Source organism: Peromyscus californicus, unplaced genomic scaffold, assembly GCF_007827085.1.
Source record: "Peromyscus californicus insignis strain IS unplaced genomic scaffold, ASM782708v3 Scaffold_73__1_contigs__length_203332, whole genome shotgun sequence".
Lineage (NCBI taxonomy): Eukaryota > Metazoa > Chordata > Mammalia > Rodentia > Cricetidae > Peromyscus > Peromyscus californicus.
Genome location: NW_026294588.1, coordinates 22,300 through 39,132, shown reverse-complemented (window position 1 = coordinate 39,132; position 16,833 = coordinate 22,300). Strand labels below are relative to the sequence as shown.

Here is a 16,833-nt window from a genome sequence, read left to right as displayed (position 1 = left end):
CGGTCCGGGGTGCTGGGCGCCGAGTCCTCCTCCTCGGCCCGTTTCCAGTTCTAAGGGGCCGAGGCGGCGGCCATCTTGCATTGATTGGCGGCCTCGGCGTTGGCGCAACCGGAAGCGCCCGCCGTGGCGGCCATGTTGCACTCTTTCCCGGCAACGGTGCTGGCGGAACCGGAAGTTCCGCTCGCCGCGGCGGCCATTTTGCATCGTCTCCTGGCCGCGCTGTCGGCGGCCATTTTGCACCGGAAGCGCCCGCGGCGGCCATCTTGCCCGTTCTCGGTGTGGGCAACGGCGGAAACCGGAAGCGCCCGCGTCCCCGCGCCCCCCACGCCCCGGCAATCCTATACGCGGGTGGTGGAGTGCCCGTGGGGCAGGTTCGATCCGTTCTGCCCGCCGCCCACCCCGGCGACGACGGCACCCGCGGCGGCGGCGAACGTGTTGAACGTGTGCAGCGGCGGCGGCGGAAGTCCCGCCCCCGCCATGCCTCCGCCCACGCCGGAGCCCCCGGAGACCACGCCCCCGGCGCCAGGCCCCGCCCCCGGCCCCGCCAGACTGTTGGGGATCATGGTGATGGTGCTGGGCGTCATCAGCGGGAGGTCGTCGGGCGAGCGCCGCAGCGTCAGCGCGTAGTCGGGCGGGCACGTGACGCGCAGGCCCGCCGCCATGTCCTCGACGAGGCCGTCGTGGCGCCCCGGCATCCCCATGGCGGCGGCGGCGGCAGCGGCCGGCGGCTTCGCCGAGGAGAGGAGGTCGTCGTCGCCGCCGTGGCCCAGCCCGAGGCCGTCGCTTCCGGTCCCGTGGCCCACGTGGCCGCCCACGTGGCCCCGGGGGAGCGTGCCGGCGGCGGCGGCGGCGTGGTGGTGCTGGTGGTGGTGCTGGTGGTGGTGCCGCCGGTGCGTCTCGTGGCGCCGCTTGTCCTTCTTGTAGTAGAGCGCGGCGAAGGCCAGGATGTTGAGGAAGAGCAGCGAGGCGCCCACCGCGATGGTCACGCTCAGCTCCGTCGAGTAGTCGCGCTTGGTCTCGATCAGCACCGTGGCGTCCTCGGCCCGGCCGCCGTCCCGCGCGTGGCCGCCTCCGACGACGCCGACGCCGAGGCCGCGGAGTCCGCTGCCGGCGCCGCCGCCGCCGCGGCCGCTGTTTCCGGCGTTGGCGTTGCCGGCGTTGGCCGCGGTGACGGACGGGCGCTTGGTGGCGGGCCAGAGCTTGGCGGGGGGCGCGGCGCGTGCCGGGGTAGGCGGTCCCGTCGGGCGGGGGCGGGGCCCGGGTGGTGGTGGAGACGTACTGGAAGATGTCGTGCAGGCTGTGCAGGTGCGGCACCAGCTCGAGCCAGAAGGCCACCTTGGTGGCGCGGTAGTGGTCGCGGACGCGCGGCTTCAGCCCGATGTGCAGGTAGAGCTGGTCCTTGGGGTTGTACTTGGTCCACGCCACCTCCTCGAACCGGTTCGGCTTCGTGTGGATGAACTTGGTGTCCTGCGGCACCGGCTGGTTCGGGTCCCTGCGGTGAGGGGGGGGGAGGGGCGGGAGGAGGGATATGCAAATGAAGACATCGGGGCGGGGATATGCAAAATGACGCTGGTGGGCGGGGATATGCAAATGGATGGCTGGGGCGGGGCTTCAGGCGCATGAATATGCAAAAATAAAAATGGGCCATTGATATGCACATGGCCGGGGTGGGCGGGGTTATGCAAATACAGAAATGATGGGCCTGGGCACATGCAAATGACTAGGGTGGGCGGGGTTATGCAAATGACCACGTTACTTGGGACATTCAAATGGGGAGAGATATGAATATGCAAATGTGGAAAGCATGGGCCCAGGGATATGCAAATGCGAGGGCTTCGTTCTCATGGATACATAAAAATAAAAACAGGCCATTGACATGCAAATGACCGGGGGTGGGCGGGGTTATGCAAATATATAAATGGTGGGCCCATGCATATGCAAATGACTAGGGTGGGCGGTGTTATGCAAATGACCACATTACTTGGGACATTCAAACGGGGAGAGATATGAATATGCAAGTGTGGGAAGGTTGGGCCCAGGGTGCAAATGAGAGGAACTGGTCTCATGAATATGCAAATGCAGAAAGGTTAGGCCTGGGGCACGCCGATGACTGCGGTGGGCGGGGTTATGCAAATGTGAGGGCTTCGTTCTCATGCGACAATTTAAAAACCCGGGCCAGAGATATGCAAATGACCGGGGTGAGCGGGGTTATGCAAATACAGAAAAGCTAGGCCTAGGCATATGCAAATGACTAGGGTGGGTGGGTATATGCAAATGACCACGTTGGTTGGGGCACACACATTGCAAGAGATATGAACATGCAAATGTGGAAAGGTTGGGCATCGACCTCATGAATATGCAAAAATAAAAACAGGCCAGTGACAAGCGAATGGCCGGTCCAGGGCGGGGTTATGCAAATGACCACGTTACTTGGGACGTTCAAACGGGGAGAGATGTGAATATGCAAATGTGGAAAGCTTGGGCCCAATGATATGCAAATGAGATGGCCAGGACTCATAAATATGCAAATGCAGAAAGGTTAGGCCTGGGACATGCTGAAGGCTGGCTGGGGCGGGATATGCAAATGGTCGGCTGGGGCAGGGTATGCAAATGTGAGGGCTCCCTCCTCATGAATATGCAAAAGACAAAAACAGGGCCGGCGATGTGCCAATGACCGGCTTGGGCGGGGTTATCCAAATATGAGGGCTTTGTTCTCATGAATATGCAAAAAAAAGGGCCAGCGAGATGCAAATGACCGGGGTGGGCGGGGCTATGCAGATACAGAAAACTTAGGTTCAGGTATATGCAAATGACCGGGGTGGGCGGGGCTATGCAGATACAGAAAACTTAGGTCCAGGTATATGCAAATGACCGGGGTCGTATACGCAAATGGCCCTGGCGGGCAAGAAATGGCCCTGGTGGGCGGGATATGCAAATGAGGTGAGATGCGAGTATGCAAATGAGGGACGTTGGGCTGGGCTATGCACATTGGCGCCTGGGGCGGGGAATATGCAAATGGGAGGCCTTCGTTCTCGTAAATACGCAAATTACGAAAAAATGGGCCAGTGATATGCAAATGACCTCCTTGGGAGGGGTCAATGCAGATACAGAAAAGCTAGACCTGGAGATATGCAAATGAGTTGGGTGGGCGGGGATACGCAAATGGCCCTGGTGGGCGGGATACGCAAATGACCAGGTTGGGCGAGATATGCACATGGGGTGAGACATGAATATGCAAATGTGGGAGGTTGGACCAGGGTTATACAAATGACCAGCTGGGGCGGGGTTATGCAAATACAGAAAAGCTAGGTCTGCCGATATGCAAATGAGTGGGGTGGGCGGGGACATGCAAATCGGGTGAGATACGAGCACGCCAATGTGGAAACTTGGACCAGGGTTATATGCAAACGGCCGGCTGGGGCGGGGATATGCAAATGCAGAAAAAGTTAGGCCTGGGGGTATGCAAATGAGCGGGGTGGGTGGGATATGCAAATGACCAGATTGGGGGGGACATGCACATGGGGAGCTATGAATATGCAAATGTGGGAGGTTGGACCAGGGTTATGCAAATGACCGGCTTGGGCGGGGTTATGCAAAAACCAAAATGTTAAGCCCAGGTATATGCAAATGAGCGAGTTGGGCGGGATATGCAAATGGGGTGATATATGAATATGCAAATGTGGAAAGTTGGGCAAATGCAGGAAAGTCGGGCCCAGGGATATGCAAATGAGAGGGTTGCGGTCTCATGGATATGCAAATGCAGAAAGTTTGGGCCTGGGATGCGCGCAGGACCAGGGTGGGCGGGGCTGTGCAGATGACTGGGGTGGGCGGGGCTACACAGATGACGGGGAGGGTGGGGTTATGCAGATGACCGGGGTGGGCGGGGCTGTGCAGATGACCGGGGAGGGCGGGGCTACACAGATGACGGGGAGTGCGGGGCCGTGAAGGTGACCGGGGTGGGCAGGGCCCTGCAGATGACCGGGGTGGGCGGGGCCCTGCAGATGACCGGGGTGGGCGGGGCCGTGCAGATGACGGGGTGGGCGGGGCCGTGCAGATCGCCGGCCCCACGCATGTGCACATGGTCAGCACGCAGCCGGCGGAGCCCACGGCGGGCTGAACTCCATTTCCCAGCATGCCTCTGGGTCAGAAGGACCCTCCCTGCTCCCTCTCTACACCCTGAGGACATCTGGACTCCATTTCCCAGCATGCCTTTCTGTCTGTTGTCCATTAAAACTACATTTCCCAGCATGCCTCTGGGTCAGAAGGACCCTCCCTGCTCCCTCTTCACACCCTGCGGACGTCTGGACTCCATTTCCCAGCATGCCGTTCTCTAGAGCATCATATGGACTCCATATCCCAGCATGCATTTCCCCACAGCACCATGAGGGTTTGGACTCCATTTCCCAGCATGCCTCTGGGTCAGAAGGACCCTCCCTGCTCCCTCTTCACACCCTGCGGACGTCTGGACTCCATTTCCCAGCATGCCGTTCTCTAGAGCATCATATGGACTCCATATCCCAGCATGCATTTCCCCACAGCACCATGAGGGTTTGGACTCCATTTCCCAGCATGCTCCTGGCTCAGAAGGACCCTCCCTGCTCCCTCTTCACACCCTGCGGACGTCTGGACTCCATTTCCCAGCATGCCGTTCTCTAGAGCATCATATGGACTCCATATCCCAGCATGCATTTCCCCACAGCACCATGAGGGTTTGGACTCCATTTCCCAGCATGCTCCTGGCTCAGAAGGACCCTCCCTGCTCCCTCTTTACAACCTGAGGACGATTGGACTCCATTTCCCAGCATGCCTCTGGGGCAGAAGGACCCTCCCTGCTCCCTCTTTACACCATGACGACGTCTGGACTCCATTTCCCAGCATGCCTCTGGGGCAGAAGGACCCTCCCTGCTCCCTCTTTACACCGCGAGGACGTCTGGACTCCATTTCCCAGCATGCCTTTCTCTAGAGCATCATATGGACTCCATTTCCCAGCATGCCTGTGGGTCAGAAGGACCCCCCGCTGCTCCCTCTGTACACCCTGAGGACATCTGGACTCCATTTCCCAGCATGCCTCATGGGTCAGAAGGACCCTCCCTGCTCCCTCTTTACACGGTGGGGACGTCTGGACTCCATTTCCCAGCATGCCTCTGGCTCAGAAGGATGCTCCCTGCTCAATCTTTACACCCCGAGGACGTGTGGACTCCATTTCCCAGCATGCCTTTCTCTATAATACCATGTACTGATGCTGTGGAAAGGCATGCTGGGAAACGGAGTCCATCAGAGTGATGAAGAGAGGCATGCTGGGAAACGGAGTCCAAACCGACATGGTGCTGTGGAGAGAGGCATGCTGGGAAACGGAGTCCATCATGGAGTGATGAAGAGAGGCATGCTGGGAAACGGAGTCCATCACAGAATGGTGAAGAGAAAAGTATCTAGGAATGGAGTCCAAAACATCATGGTGCTGTGGAGAAAAGCATGCTGGGAAATGGAGTCCATCATAGAGTGATGATGCAGAGAAAAGTATTTAGGAATGGAGTCCAAACTGTCTTGATGCTGTGGAGAGAGGCATGCTCGACCCCCAGCCCTCATCCCTTGACCCTGACCCTGACCCTCGACCCGGACTCCCTGACCTGGACCCAACCATGACCCCCTGACCCTGACCCCGCGACCCTGACCCCCGAACCACCTGACCCCGACCCCTGCCTGACCCGACCCTGACACTCCCGAGCCCCCCCGACCCCCGACCCTCTAGATTCTGACCCCCAACACGGACCCCCTGACCCTGACTCCTAACCCCGACCCCATGACCCCCGTGACCCCGCCCCGCCGCGCGCCCCGCCGCCGCCTCACCCGGTCTTGGCGAAGTTGGTCCAGTAGGTCATGACGACGGCGCTGAGCATGACGTCGTTGCGGGAGAAGTTGCAGGCGAAGAGGTCGGTGGGGCCGAGCAGCGGCACGCCGAAGACGTAGGGCAGCTCGTCGCCGTGGGCGGCGTCGGCCCAGGCGGGCTTGGCGTCGCTCTGGCAGTGGTGGTAGAAGGCGTAGAAGTAGGTGGGCGAGCCGTACTGGGCGTGGAGGTCGGCGGTGGCCACGGCGGGCGCCACCCACTGGTGGTCGGTGAAGAGCGCCACCAGCGTCTTGCGGCGCGCCTCCGCGTTCTCCCGGTCCGCCCAGTCCGTGTACATGAACTTGATCGTCTCCCGCAGCGCGTCCTTGCCCTCGGGGTAGCCGTAGAGGCGGTCCACGAAGGCCGACACCGCCGCGTCGAAGGCGCCCGGCGAGACGCCGCCGCCGCCCCCCGCCGAAGCCGACGCCGAACCCGCCGCCGCAACGCCGGGCGAACCCTCGCGACCGAAGAAGCTGCGATCCGGGCGATCCGGGTTATCCCGGTTATCCGTGCGATCGTCCGGGTTATCGTCCGGGTTATCCGTGTTATCCGGGTTATCCGTGTCGTCGGCGTCGGCGTCCGCGCCGGCGTCGACCACGCCGTCCACGAAGCGCAGCCCCTCGCCCTGGTTGACGCCCAGCATGATGTCGTAGTTGAGGAACTCGCCCTGCTCCATGAGGATCTGCGGGTCGTCGGGGATCACGTCGCCGTCGATCACGGGCCCGAAGGCCACGTGGTAGGCGGCGGGCGCCACCCGGGGCCGCGACAGCTCCCGCCAGCCCGCCCGCCGCAGGCAGGACACCAGCTCGCCCGTGTCCGCCGGGTCCGGGGACCCCGAGGACGCCGAGGACACGGACACGGACGACGACACGCCACCGCCGCCGCCGCCGCCGCAGCCGACCTGCTCCGCCAGCGCCCGCGCGTACTTGGCCGGCTGGTAGTTGACGGCCCAGCTGGACAGGGCCGTGCCGCTCTGGATGATCGCCTTCTGGAACAGGCCTGCGGGGGGCGGGGGGCGGGGTCATGGGTCAGACACGCGTGTGGGAGGGACACGTCGCGGGGTCAGGCACGTGTGTTCGACGGGACGGGCGCGGGGCGTGGGGCGGGGCGGGCGGGTGGGTGGAGGGGGGTTCTGGTGGGGTCCCCGGGGGTCGTGGGGTCAGATCGGGGTCACGGGGTCACGGGTAACACGCGGGCTTGAGGGACGCGTGGGCGTGGGGCGGGCGGAGGAGGGTTGGGAGGGGCCTTGGGGGTCGTGGGGTCAAATTGGGGTCGCTACGGGGCCAACCGGGGGGTTGTGGGGTCACGTGAGGTCACTACGGGGTCCACCTGGGGTCGAAACCGGGTCCTGGTCAATTCGGGGTCACGGGACGTCACGGGCCACACGCGTGTTCAATGGGACACGTGGGCGTGGGGCGGGTGGAGGGTTAGGTGGGGCCTTGGGGGTCACGGGGTCAAACTGGGGTCGCTGCGGGGCCAACCGGGGGTCACGGAGGCGAAACGGGGTCACGCGTCACGCACGTGTTCGACCGGACACAGGACCGGAAGAGGCTCGGGTGGGGCTTCGGGGGTCGTAGGGTCAAATTGGGGTCACCCGGGGGGGTCGTGGGGTCACGTGAGGTCACGACGGGGTGCACCTGGGGTCGAAACCGGGTCCTGGTCAACACAGGGTCCCGGGAGGTCACGGGTGACACGCATGTTCAATGGACATGTGGGCGTGGGGTGGGTGGAGGAGGGTTGGGTGGGGCCTTGGGGGTCACGGGGTCAGGGTCGTGGGGTCAAATTGGGGTCACTACGGGGCCAACCGGGGGTCACGGAGGCGAAACGGAGGTCACGTGTCATGCACGTGTTTGACCGGACACGGGACCGGAAGAGGCTCGGGTGGGGCTTCGGGGGTCGTGGGGTAAAATTGGGGTCGCTATGGGGTCACCCAGGGGGTCGTGGGGTCACGTGAGGTCATTATGGGGTCCACCTGGGGTCGAAAGCAGGTCCTGGTCAACGTGGGGTCACGGGAGGTCACGGGTCACACGCGTGTTCGAGGGACACAGGCGTGGGATGAGTGGAGGGCGGGGTGGGGCCTCAGGGGTCGTGGGGTCAAATCGGGGTCGCTACGGGTCAACGGGGGGGGTCGCGGGTGCGACGCGGGGTCACGTGAGGTCACGTGTGGTGGGCGTGTTCGAGGGACACGTGAGTCTGGGGTGACTTGGAAGAGGGTTGGGTGGGGCGTCAGGGGTCGTGGGGTCAGACTGGGGTCCCTGAAAGGTCAACGGGGGGTCGTGGTCACGGGAGGTCACGTGTCACACGTGTGTTCGACCAGACATGGGACTGAAAGAGGCTCAGGCAGGGCTTTAGGGGTTGCGGGGTCAATGCGGGGTCACTATGGGGTCAATCTGGGGTCGACGCGGGGTCCTGGTCAACGCGGGGCCGCGTGAGGTCACGGGAGGTCACAGGTCACACGCGTGTTCGACGGACACATGGGTGTGGGGTGGGTGGAAGAGGGTTGGGTGGGGCGTCAGGGGTCGTGGGGTGAATGTGGGGTCACTACGGGGTCAACAGTGGGTCGTGAGGTCAGACTGGGGTCCCTACGGGTCAACAGGGGGGTCGCGGGGGTGACGCGGAGTCACGTGAGGTCACATGTGATGTGCGTGTTCGACAGACACGTGGGTTTGGGGTGAGTGGAAGAGGGTTGGGTGGGGCGTCAGGGGTCGTGGGGTCAGACTGGTGTCATTACAGGGTCAACGGGGGGTCGCGGAGGCAACGTGGGTCACGGGAGGTCATGAGTCACACGTGTGTTCGACCCGACACGTGACTGGAAAAGGCTCAGGTGGGGCTTCAGGGGTTGTGGGGTCAATGCGGGGTCACTACGGGCTCAACCTGGGGTCGACGCGGGGTCCTGGTCCACGCGGGGTCACGTGAGGTCACATGTCACACGCATGTTTGACGGACACGTGGGCCAGGGGTGACTTGGAAGAGGGTTGGGTGGCGTTTTGGGGGCTGTGGGGTCAACGCGGGGTCACTACGGGGTCAACCTGGGGTCACTACAGGGTCCACGAGGGGTTGACACGGGGTCCCGCGTCACACGCGTGTCCTACGGACACGTGGCTCCGGGACGGCCCTGCGGGACAGGCTAACGGAGGGGGGGGTAGGAAGGGGTCACGGGGTCACCGTGGGGTCACGGGAAGCCCACCCCGGGCCCGAGAGGGCCACCGCGGAGGGTCACGGCGGGGGTCGGCGCGACGTCACACGAGAACGCGCGCGCGAGGTCACGCCGACCCACACGGGCCGCAGGGAGAGCCGGGGGCGGGGCCGGGGGGCCGCCAATCACACCGGGGAGCGGGCGGGGCCACAGACGCGTGGGCGTGGCCGGCGGGGAGAGAGACACCCGACCCCGGGGAACACGCGTGACCGCGCACGCAACCCGCCCGTCGGGCGCCCCAGGGGAGGGGAAGGGGGGGCAGGGGGCGGCGGACTCTGACCCCGTGACCCCCAACACGGCCTCCGACACCCATCGCCCGCGACCCCGTGTCGGAGCGTCTTCGCGTGTGCGAGCGTGTTCGCGTGTGTGAGCGTGTTTGCGTGTGCGTGTTTGTGGGTGTGCACACGCGTGTCGACACGCGTGTCCCGCGCCCCCGGGTGGGGTCCCCCGCCCACCTTCCGAGTAGTGGGAGAGCGTGAGCAGGCTGACGCAGGAGGCGCCGGCGCCGGAGCCGAAGATGGTGACACGCTTGGGGTCGCCGCCGAAGGCGCCGACGTTCTCCTCCACCCAGCGCAGCGCCTGGATCTGGTCCAGGAGCCCGTAGTTGCCCTTGGCGGCCTGGTCGCCCGTGCTCAGGAAGCCTGCGGGGCGGGGGAGGACACGCGTGTCGGCGCGCGGCACACGCGGCCGCACGCGAGAAGGGGGTTCCGTGAAACGTGTAAAAAAAAAAGAAGTTACAAAAAAAAAAAAAGAAAGGGAATTTCCGAGATCTGGGGGCGGGAAACACGGGATCGAGAAAAAAAAAAAAACACGTGACCAGGGAACGCGGCACGCGTGACCAGAAAACACGGCACACGCGGTCACACGTGGAAATAAAATTCCATGAAATGTAAAAAAGAAAACAAAAAAAAAAACACGGGAACTTCCGTGATCTGGGGGCGGGAAACACGCGACGGGAGAACAAACACACGACCGGGGGACACGGCACACGGGACCGGGAAAACACGCCACACGTGACCACACGTGAAAGTAAAATGACGCGAAATTAGAAAAGAAATAACATGGGAACTTCCGTGACTCGGGAAACACGGGATCGGAAAAAAAAAAAACACGTGACCAGAAAACACAGCACACGTAACTGGAAAACATGGGACACATGACCAGAAAACACGGCACACGCGACCACACGTGGAAATAAAATTCCGTAAAATGTAAAAAAGGAAAAAAAACACAGGAACTTCCGCGATTTGGGGGCGGGAAACACGCGACAGGAGAACAAACACGCGACCGGGGGACACGGCACACGGGACTGGGAAAACACGCCACACGCGACCACACGTGAAAGTAAAATGCCGTGAAATTAAAAAAAAAAAAATAACATGGGAATTTCCGTGACTCAGGGAAGGGGCGGGAAACACGGGATCGGGAAAAAAAAACACGTGACCAGAAAACACAGCACACGTAACTGGAAAACATGGGACACGTGACCAGAAAACACGCCACACGCGACCACACGTGAAAATAAAATTCCATAAAATATAAAAAAGGAAAAAAAAAAACCACAGGAATTTCCGTGACTTGGGGGCGGGACACATGTGTCGGGGAGAACAAACATGCGACTGGGGAACACGGCACACGGGACCGGGAAAACACGCCACACGCGACCCCACGTGAAAGTAAAACTCCGTAAAATTAAGAAAAAAAAAATAACATGGGAACTTCCATGACTCGGGAAACATGGGATCGGAAAAAAAAAAACACGTGACCAGAAAACACAGCACATGTAACTGGAAAACATGGAACACGTGACCAGAAAACACGGCACACGCGGCCACACGTGGAAATAAAATTCCATAATATGTAAAAAAGAAAAAACCACGGGAACTTCCGTGACTTGGGGGCGGGAAAGACGTGACGGGAGAACAAACACGTGACTGGGGAACACGGCACACGGGACCGGGAAGACACGCCACACGGTACCGGGAAAACACGCCACACGCGACCACACGTGAATGTAAAATTCCGTAAAATTAAAAAAAAAAATAACATGGGAACTTACGTGACTCGGGGAAGGGGCGGGAAACACGGGATCGGAAAAAAAAACACACGACCAGAAAACACAGCACACGTAACTGGAAAGCATGGGACACGTGACCAGAAAACACAGCATACGTGACCAGAAAACACGGCCACACGCAACCACACGTGGAAATAAAATGCCATAAAACGTAAAAAAAAAAAGAAAATGGGAATTTCCGTGATTTGGGGGCGGGACACACACGCCGGGAGAACAAACACGTGACCGGGAAACACGCGACCAGAAGACACATAAACAAAAAACTCAGAACACGTGACCACACATGGGAGGAAAAAAAAAAACCTTTAAATTCCCCAAATCTAAACACACGGCTCCTCCCGCTGGGTCCCGGGCCCCCACAGGGCGTGTTGTGGTTTGCGTGTTGGGGCGTGTGTGTGTTGCGTGTCAGGGTCGTGTGCTGCAGGTTGTGTGTTATAGTTGCGTGTCAGAGTTGCATGATTGGGTGTGCTGCGTGCCGGGGTCGCGTGTTGCAGGCTGCGTATCGGGGTCCCATATCGGGGGGGCTGCGTGTCTGGTGTGTCGGCATCATGTGTTGTGTGTCGGCACGTCGGGGTCGCATGTCTGGGTCGGGTATTGCGTGCCTGGGTCACGTGTCAGGGTTCCGCGGGTTGGGGTTGTATGTTGGGGTGGGTTGCATGTCTAGCGTGTCTGGGTCGCGTGTCATGGTCATGTGTTTCATGTCTGGGTCACATGTTGCTTGCGTGTCTGGTGTTTCAGGGCCATGTGTATGTGTTGCATGTCGGGGCGTGTTGCATGTCTGGCCCTACAGGGTTGCGTGTCTGGGTCGCGTTTCATGTCTGGGTCACATGTTGCATGTCTGGTGTTTCGGGGCCACGTGTCTGTGTCGCATGTTGGGGAGTGTTGCATATCTGACGTGTCTGGGTCACGTGTCGGGGTTCCGCCGGTTGGGGTTGTGTGTCAGGGTGTGTTGCGTGTCTGGCGCGTCAGGGTCGCATGTCATGGTCGCGTGTTTCGTGTCTGGGTCGCGCGTCTGGGCCACGTGTTGTGTGTCTGGCGTGTCAGGGCTACGTGTCTGTGTAGCATGTCGGTGCATATTCCATGTCTGGCGTGTCTGGGTCGTGTGTCTGGGTCACGTGTCGGGGTTCCGCAGGTTAGGGTTGCGTGTCGGGGCATGTTGCATGTCTAGTGTGTCTGGGTCGCATGTCATGGTCGCATGTTTCATGTCTGGGTCACATGTTGCGTGTCTGGTGTTTCGGGGCCACGTGTCTGTGTCGCATGTTGGGGAGTGTTGCATGTCTGACGTGTCTGGGTCACGTGTCGGGGTTCCGCCGGTTGGGGTTGTGTGTCAGGGTGTGTTGCGTGTCTGGGGTGTCAGGGTCGCATGTCATGGTTGCGTGTTTCGTGTACGGGTCGTGTGTCTGGGTCACGTGTTGTGTGTCTGGGTCGCGTGTCGCGTGTCATGGTCATGTTTCATGTCTGGGTCACGTGTTGCGTGTCTGGTGTTTCGGGGCCACGTGTATGTGTCACATGTCGAGGAGTGTTGCATGTCTGGCGTGTCTGGGTCATGTGTCGGGGTTCCTCCGGTTGGGGTTGTGTGTCGGGGTGGGTTGCGTGTCCGGCACGTCAGGGTTGCGTGTCACGGTCGCATGTTTCGTGTACGGCTCGTGTGTCTGGGTCACGTGTTGTGTGTCTGGTGTGTCGCAGCCACGCGTCTGTGTCATGTGTCGGGGCGTGTTGCATGTCTGGCGTGTCTGGGTCGTGTGTCGGGGTCACGTGTTGGGGTTGCGTGTCTGGGTCGGGTATTGCATGTCTGGGTCACGTGTCGGGGTTCCACGGGCTGGGATTGTGTGTCGGGGCGTGTTGCGTGTCTGGGTCGCGTGTTGCGTGTCATGGTCACGTTTCATGTCTGGGTCACGTGTTGCGTGTCTGGTGTTTCGGGCCACGTGTGTGTCTCATGTCGGGGCATGTCGCATGTCTGGGTCACGTGTCATGGTCACGTTTCATGTCTGGGTCACGTGTTGCGTGTCTGGCGTGTCGCGGCCACGCGTCTGTGTCGCGTGTCGGGGCGTGTCATGTGTCTGGCATGTCGGAGTCGCGTGTCCGGGTGGCGTGTCGCGTGTCCGGCGTGTCGCAGTCACGTGTCGCGTGTCCGGCGTGTCGCGGGGGGGCCTCACCCAGCACGCCCAGGCGGTAGTTGACGGTGACGACGATGACGTTGCCGTAGCTCGCCAGCACGCTGCCGTCGATCATGTTCCCGGTGCCCTCCATGTAGGAGCCGCCGTGGATGTACACCATCACGGGCTTCCGCCCGCCGGGGTCGTGCACGTCTGCGGGGACGGTGGGGGGGCGGGGTCAGCGCGGGGTCAGCGCGTCCGGCACCCGCGCCCGGCCTGGGTCCCAAGCGTGTCGTGGGGCGGGACCCACGCGTGGGCGCGGCACTCGGGCTACACGTATGGGGGAGCGGACAGGGGCGGGGCTCCCGCAGGGGCGTCGACACGGGATGCGCGAGAGGACACGGGTGCGGGGGAGGAGACGCCCACACGCGGCGCCCGGGGGTGAGGGGAGTCCAGGGCGAGCTCATGAATATGTAAAACATGCTAATGTTGGGGGCGGGGCTAGAGCTCTTTAATATGCAAATTATATGCAGATGTCCGCAAACACTGAAAATATGCAAATGGCGGGCGGGTTATGGAGATTTTTTGGGAGGATTTGGCTACGAATATGCAAATTTCATGCAAATGAACCGCTGGTGCTGTGTGACGATATGCAAATAAGTGTGCGGAGATGGAAAAAAGCTGCAAGAGTTAATGAAAACATGCAAATTACATGCAGATGCCCCCAAAGCGCTTGAAATATGCAAATGCCTGGCTGGGTGTGCAAATTTTCATGATGGCCTGGCCGTGACTATTCAAATTTTATGCAGATACGCAGCAGCTGCTGTGTGAGGATATGCAAATAAGTGCGGTGATGCAAAAAAGTTGCAAGAGTTAATTAAAACATGCAAATTACATGCAGATGCCCCAAAAGCACTTGAAATATGCAAATTCCTGGCTGGGTGTGCAAATTTTCATGATGGCCTGGCCACAATTATGCAAATTTTATGCAAACACGCAGCAGCTGTGAGGATATGCAAATGTGTGTGCGCTGATGCAAAAAAAGTTGCAAGTTAATGAAAACATACAAATTACATGCAGATGCCCCAAAAGCGCTTAAAATATGCAAATTTTCAAGACGACCTGGCCACACTTATGCAAATTTTATGCAAATACGCAGCAGCAACGAAGACATGCACATGTGTGCGCGCTGATGCAAAAAAAAGTTGCAAGAGTTAATGAAAACAAGCAAGTTACATGCAGATGCCCAAAAAGCGCTTGAAATATGCAAATTCCTGGCTGGGTATGCAGATTTCCATGATGGCTTGGCCGTGATTATGCGGAATTTTATGCAAATACGCAGCAGCTGTGAGGATATGCAAATGTGTGTGCGCTGATGAAAAAAAGTTGCAAGAGTTAATGAAAACATGCAAATTACATGCAGATGCCCCCAAAGGCGCTTGAAATATGCAAATGCCTGTCTGGGTATGCAGATTTTCATGATGGCCTGACCGCAATTATGCAAATTTTATGCAAATGCCAGGGGCTAACTGCTGTGTTAGGACATGCAAATTTGTGTGCTGTGATGCAAAAAAGTTGCGATAGCTCATGAAAACATGCAAATTACATGCCGATGTCCCCGGAAAGGCAACTAAAATATGCAAATGCCTGGCTGGCTATGCAAATTTCCATGATGGCCTGGCCGTGATTATGCGGAATTTTATGGAAATACGCAGCAGATGTGAGGATATGCAAATGTGCGTGCGCTGATGCAAAAAAAAGTTGCAAGAGTTAATGAAAACATGCAAGTTACATGCAGATGCCCCCAAAGCGCTTGAAATATGCAAATTCCTGGCTGGCTATGCAAATTTCCATGATGACCTGGCCACAATTATGCAAATTTTATGCAAATACACAGCAGCAACGAAGACATGCACATATGTGCGCGCTGATGCAAAAAAAAGTAGCAAGAGTTAATGAAAACATGCAAGTTACATGCAGATGCCCAAAAAGCGCTTGAAATATGCAAATGCCTGGCTGGGCGTGCACATTTCCATGATGGCCTGGCCGCAATTATGCAAATTTTATGCAAATACACAGCAGTTGTGAAAGATCTGCAAATTTGTGTGCTGTGATGCAAAAAAGTTGCGATAGCTCATGAAAACATGCAAATTACATGCCGATGTCCCCGGAAAGGCAACTAAAATATGCAAATGCCTGGCTGGCTATGCAAATTTCCATGATGACCTGGCCGTGATTATGCGGAATTTTATGGAAATACGCAGATGTGAGGATATGCAAATGTGCGTGCGCTGATGCAAAAAAAGTTGCAAGAGTTAATGAAAACATACAAATTACATGCAGATGCCCCAAAAGCGCTTAAAATATGCAAATTTTCAAGACGACCTGGCCACACTTATGCAAATTTTATGCAAATACGCAGCAGCAATGAAGATACGCACATGTGTGCGCGCTGATGCAAAAAAAAGTTGCAAGAGTTAATGAAAACATGCAAGTTACATGCAGATGCCCAAAAAGCGCTTGAAATATGCAAATTCCTGGCTGGGTATGCAGATTTCCATGATGGCTTGGCCGTGATTATGCGGAATTTTATGCAAATACGCAGCAGCTGTGAGGATATGCAAATGTGTGTGCGCTGATGAAAAAAAGTTGCAAGAGTTAATGAAAACATGCAAATCACATGCAGATGCCCCCAAAGGCGCTTGAAATATGCAAATGCCTGGCTGGGTATGCACATTTCCATGATGGCCTGGCCGCAATTATGCAAATTTTATGCAAATACACAGCAGTTGTGAAAGATCTGCAAATTTGTGTGCTGTGATGCAAAAAAGTTGCGATAGCTCATGAAAACATGCAAATTACATGCCGATGTCCCCGGAAAGGCAACTAAAATATGCAAATGCCTGGCTGGCTATGCAGATTTCCATGATGGCCTGGCCGTGATTATTCGAATTTTATGCAGATACGCAGCAGCTGCTGTGTGAGGATATGCAAATAAGTGCAGTGATGCAAAAAAGCCGCAAGAGTTAATTAAAACATGCAAATTACACGCAGATGTCCAAACAAGGCTCTTACAATATGCAAATTCCTGGCTGGCTGTGCAGATTTTCACGAGAACATGGCCACGATTATGCAAATTCCATGCGAATGGCCACAGCCAGGCCCTTCTGCATTCTGACAGCCACGCAAACGCCACGGGGACATGCAAATTTATGTAAATGGGGGCCGCCGTTGTATGGGAATATGCAAATGTATGTGCAGTTATGCAAATACGTCCAGTTCATTGAAAATTAATTAAGAGTGGCGAGAGATAATTGAAATATGCAAATTACAACCAGACGCCCCCAAAAGGCGCTTACAATATGCAAATTTTCAGGACTTTGGTTGTGAATATGCAAATTCTACGCAAACAGGCTGGCTATGCAAATTTCCACAGGGGCTTTGGCTGTGCTTATGCAAATTTCATGCAAATGTGCCCAGGCAGTCACTTCATTATTGTCACAGTGACTCAAAGTTACTGGGACATGCAAATTTATGCAAATGTGGAGCTGAGAGTGGGTGACGACATGCAAATGTGTGT

General features: G+C 58.0%; 1 protein-coding gene across 1 annotated transcript in view; it reads right to left on the bottom strand.

The window, feature by feature from the left end:
* Positions 1-224: 224 nt before the first annotated feature.
* The window catches only part of LOC128100323 (neuroligin-4, X-linked-like), a 31,284-nt gene continuing 14,675 nt past the window's right edge, over positions 225-16,833 (bottom strand). Inside the window, 5 exon segments of the mRNA XM_052722363.1 lie at positions 225-1,208; positions 1,210-1,492; positions 5,848-6,883; positions 9,536-9,721; positions 13,314-13,466. Coding sequence (XP_052578323.1) covers positions 339-1,208; positions 1,210-1,492; positions 5,848-6,883; positions 9,536-9,721; positions 13,314-13,466 — 2,528 coding nt within the window. The 3' untranslated portion in view covers positions 225-338.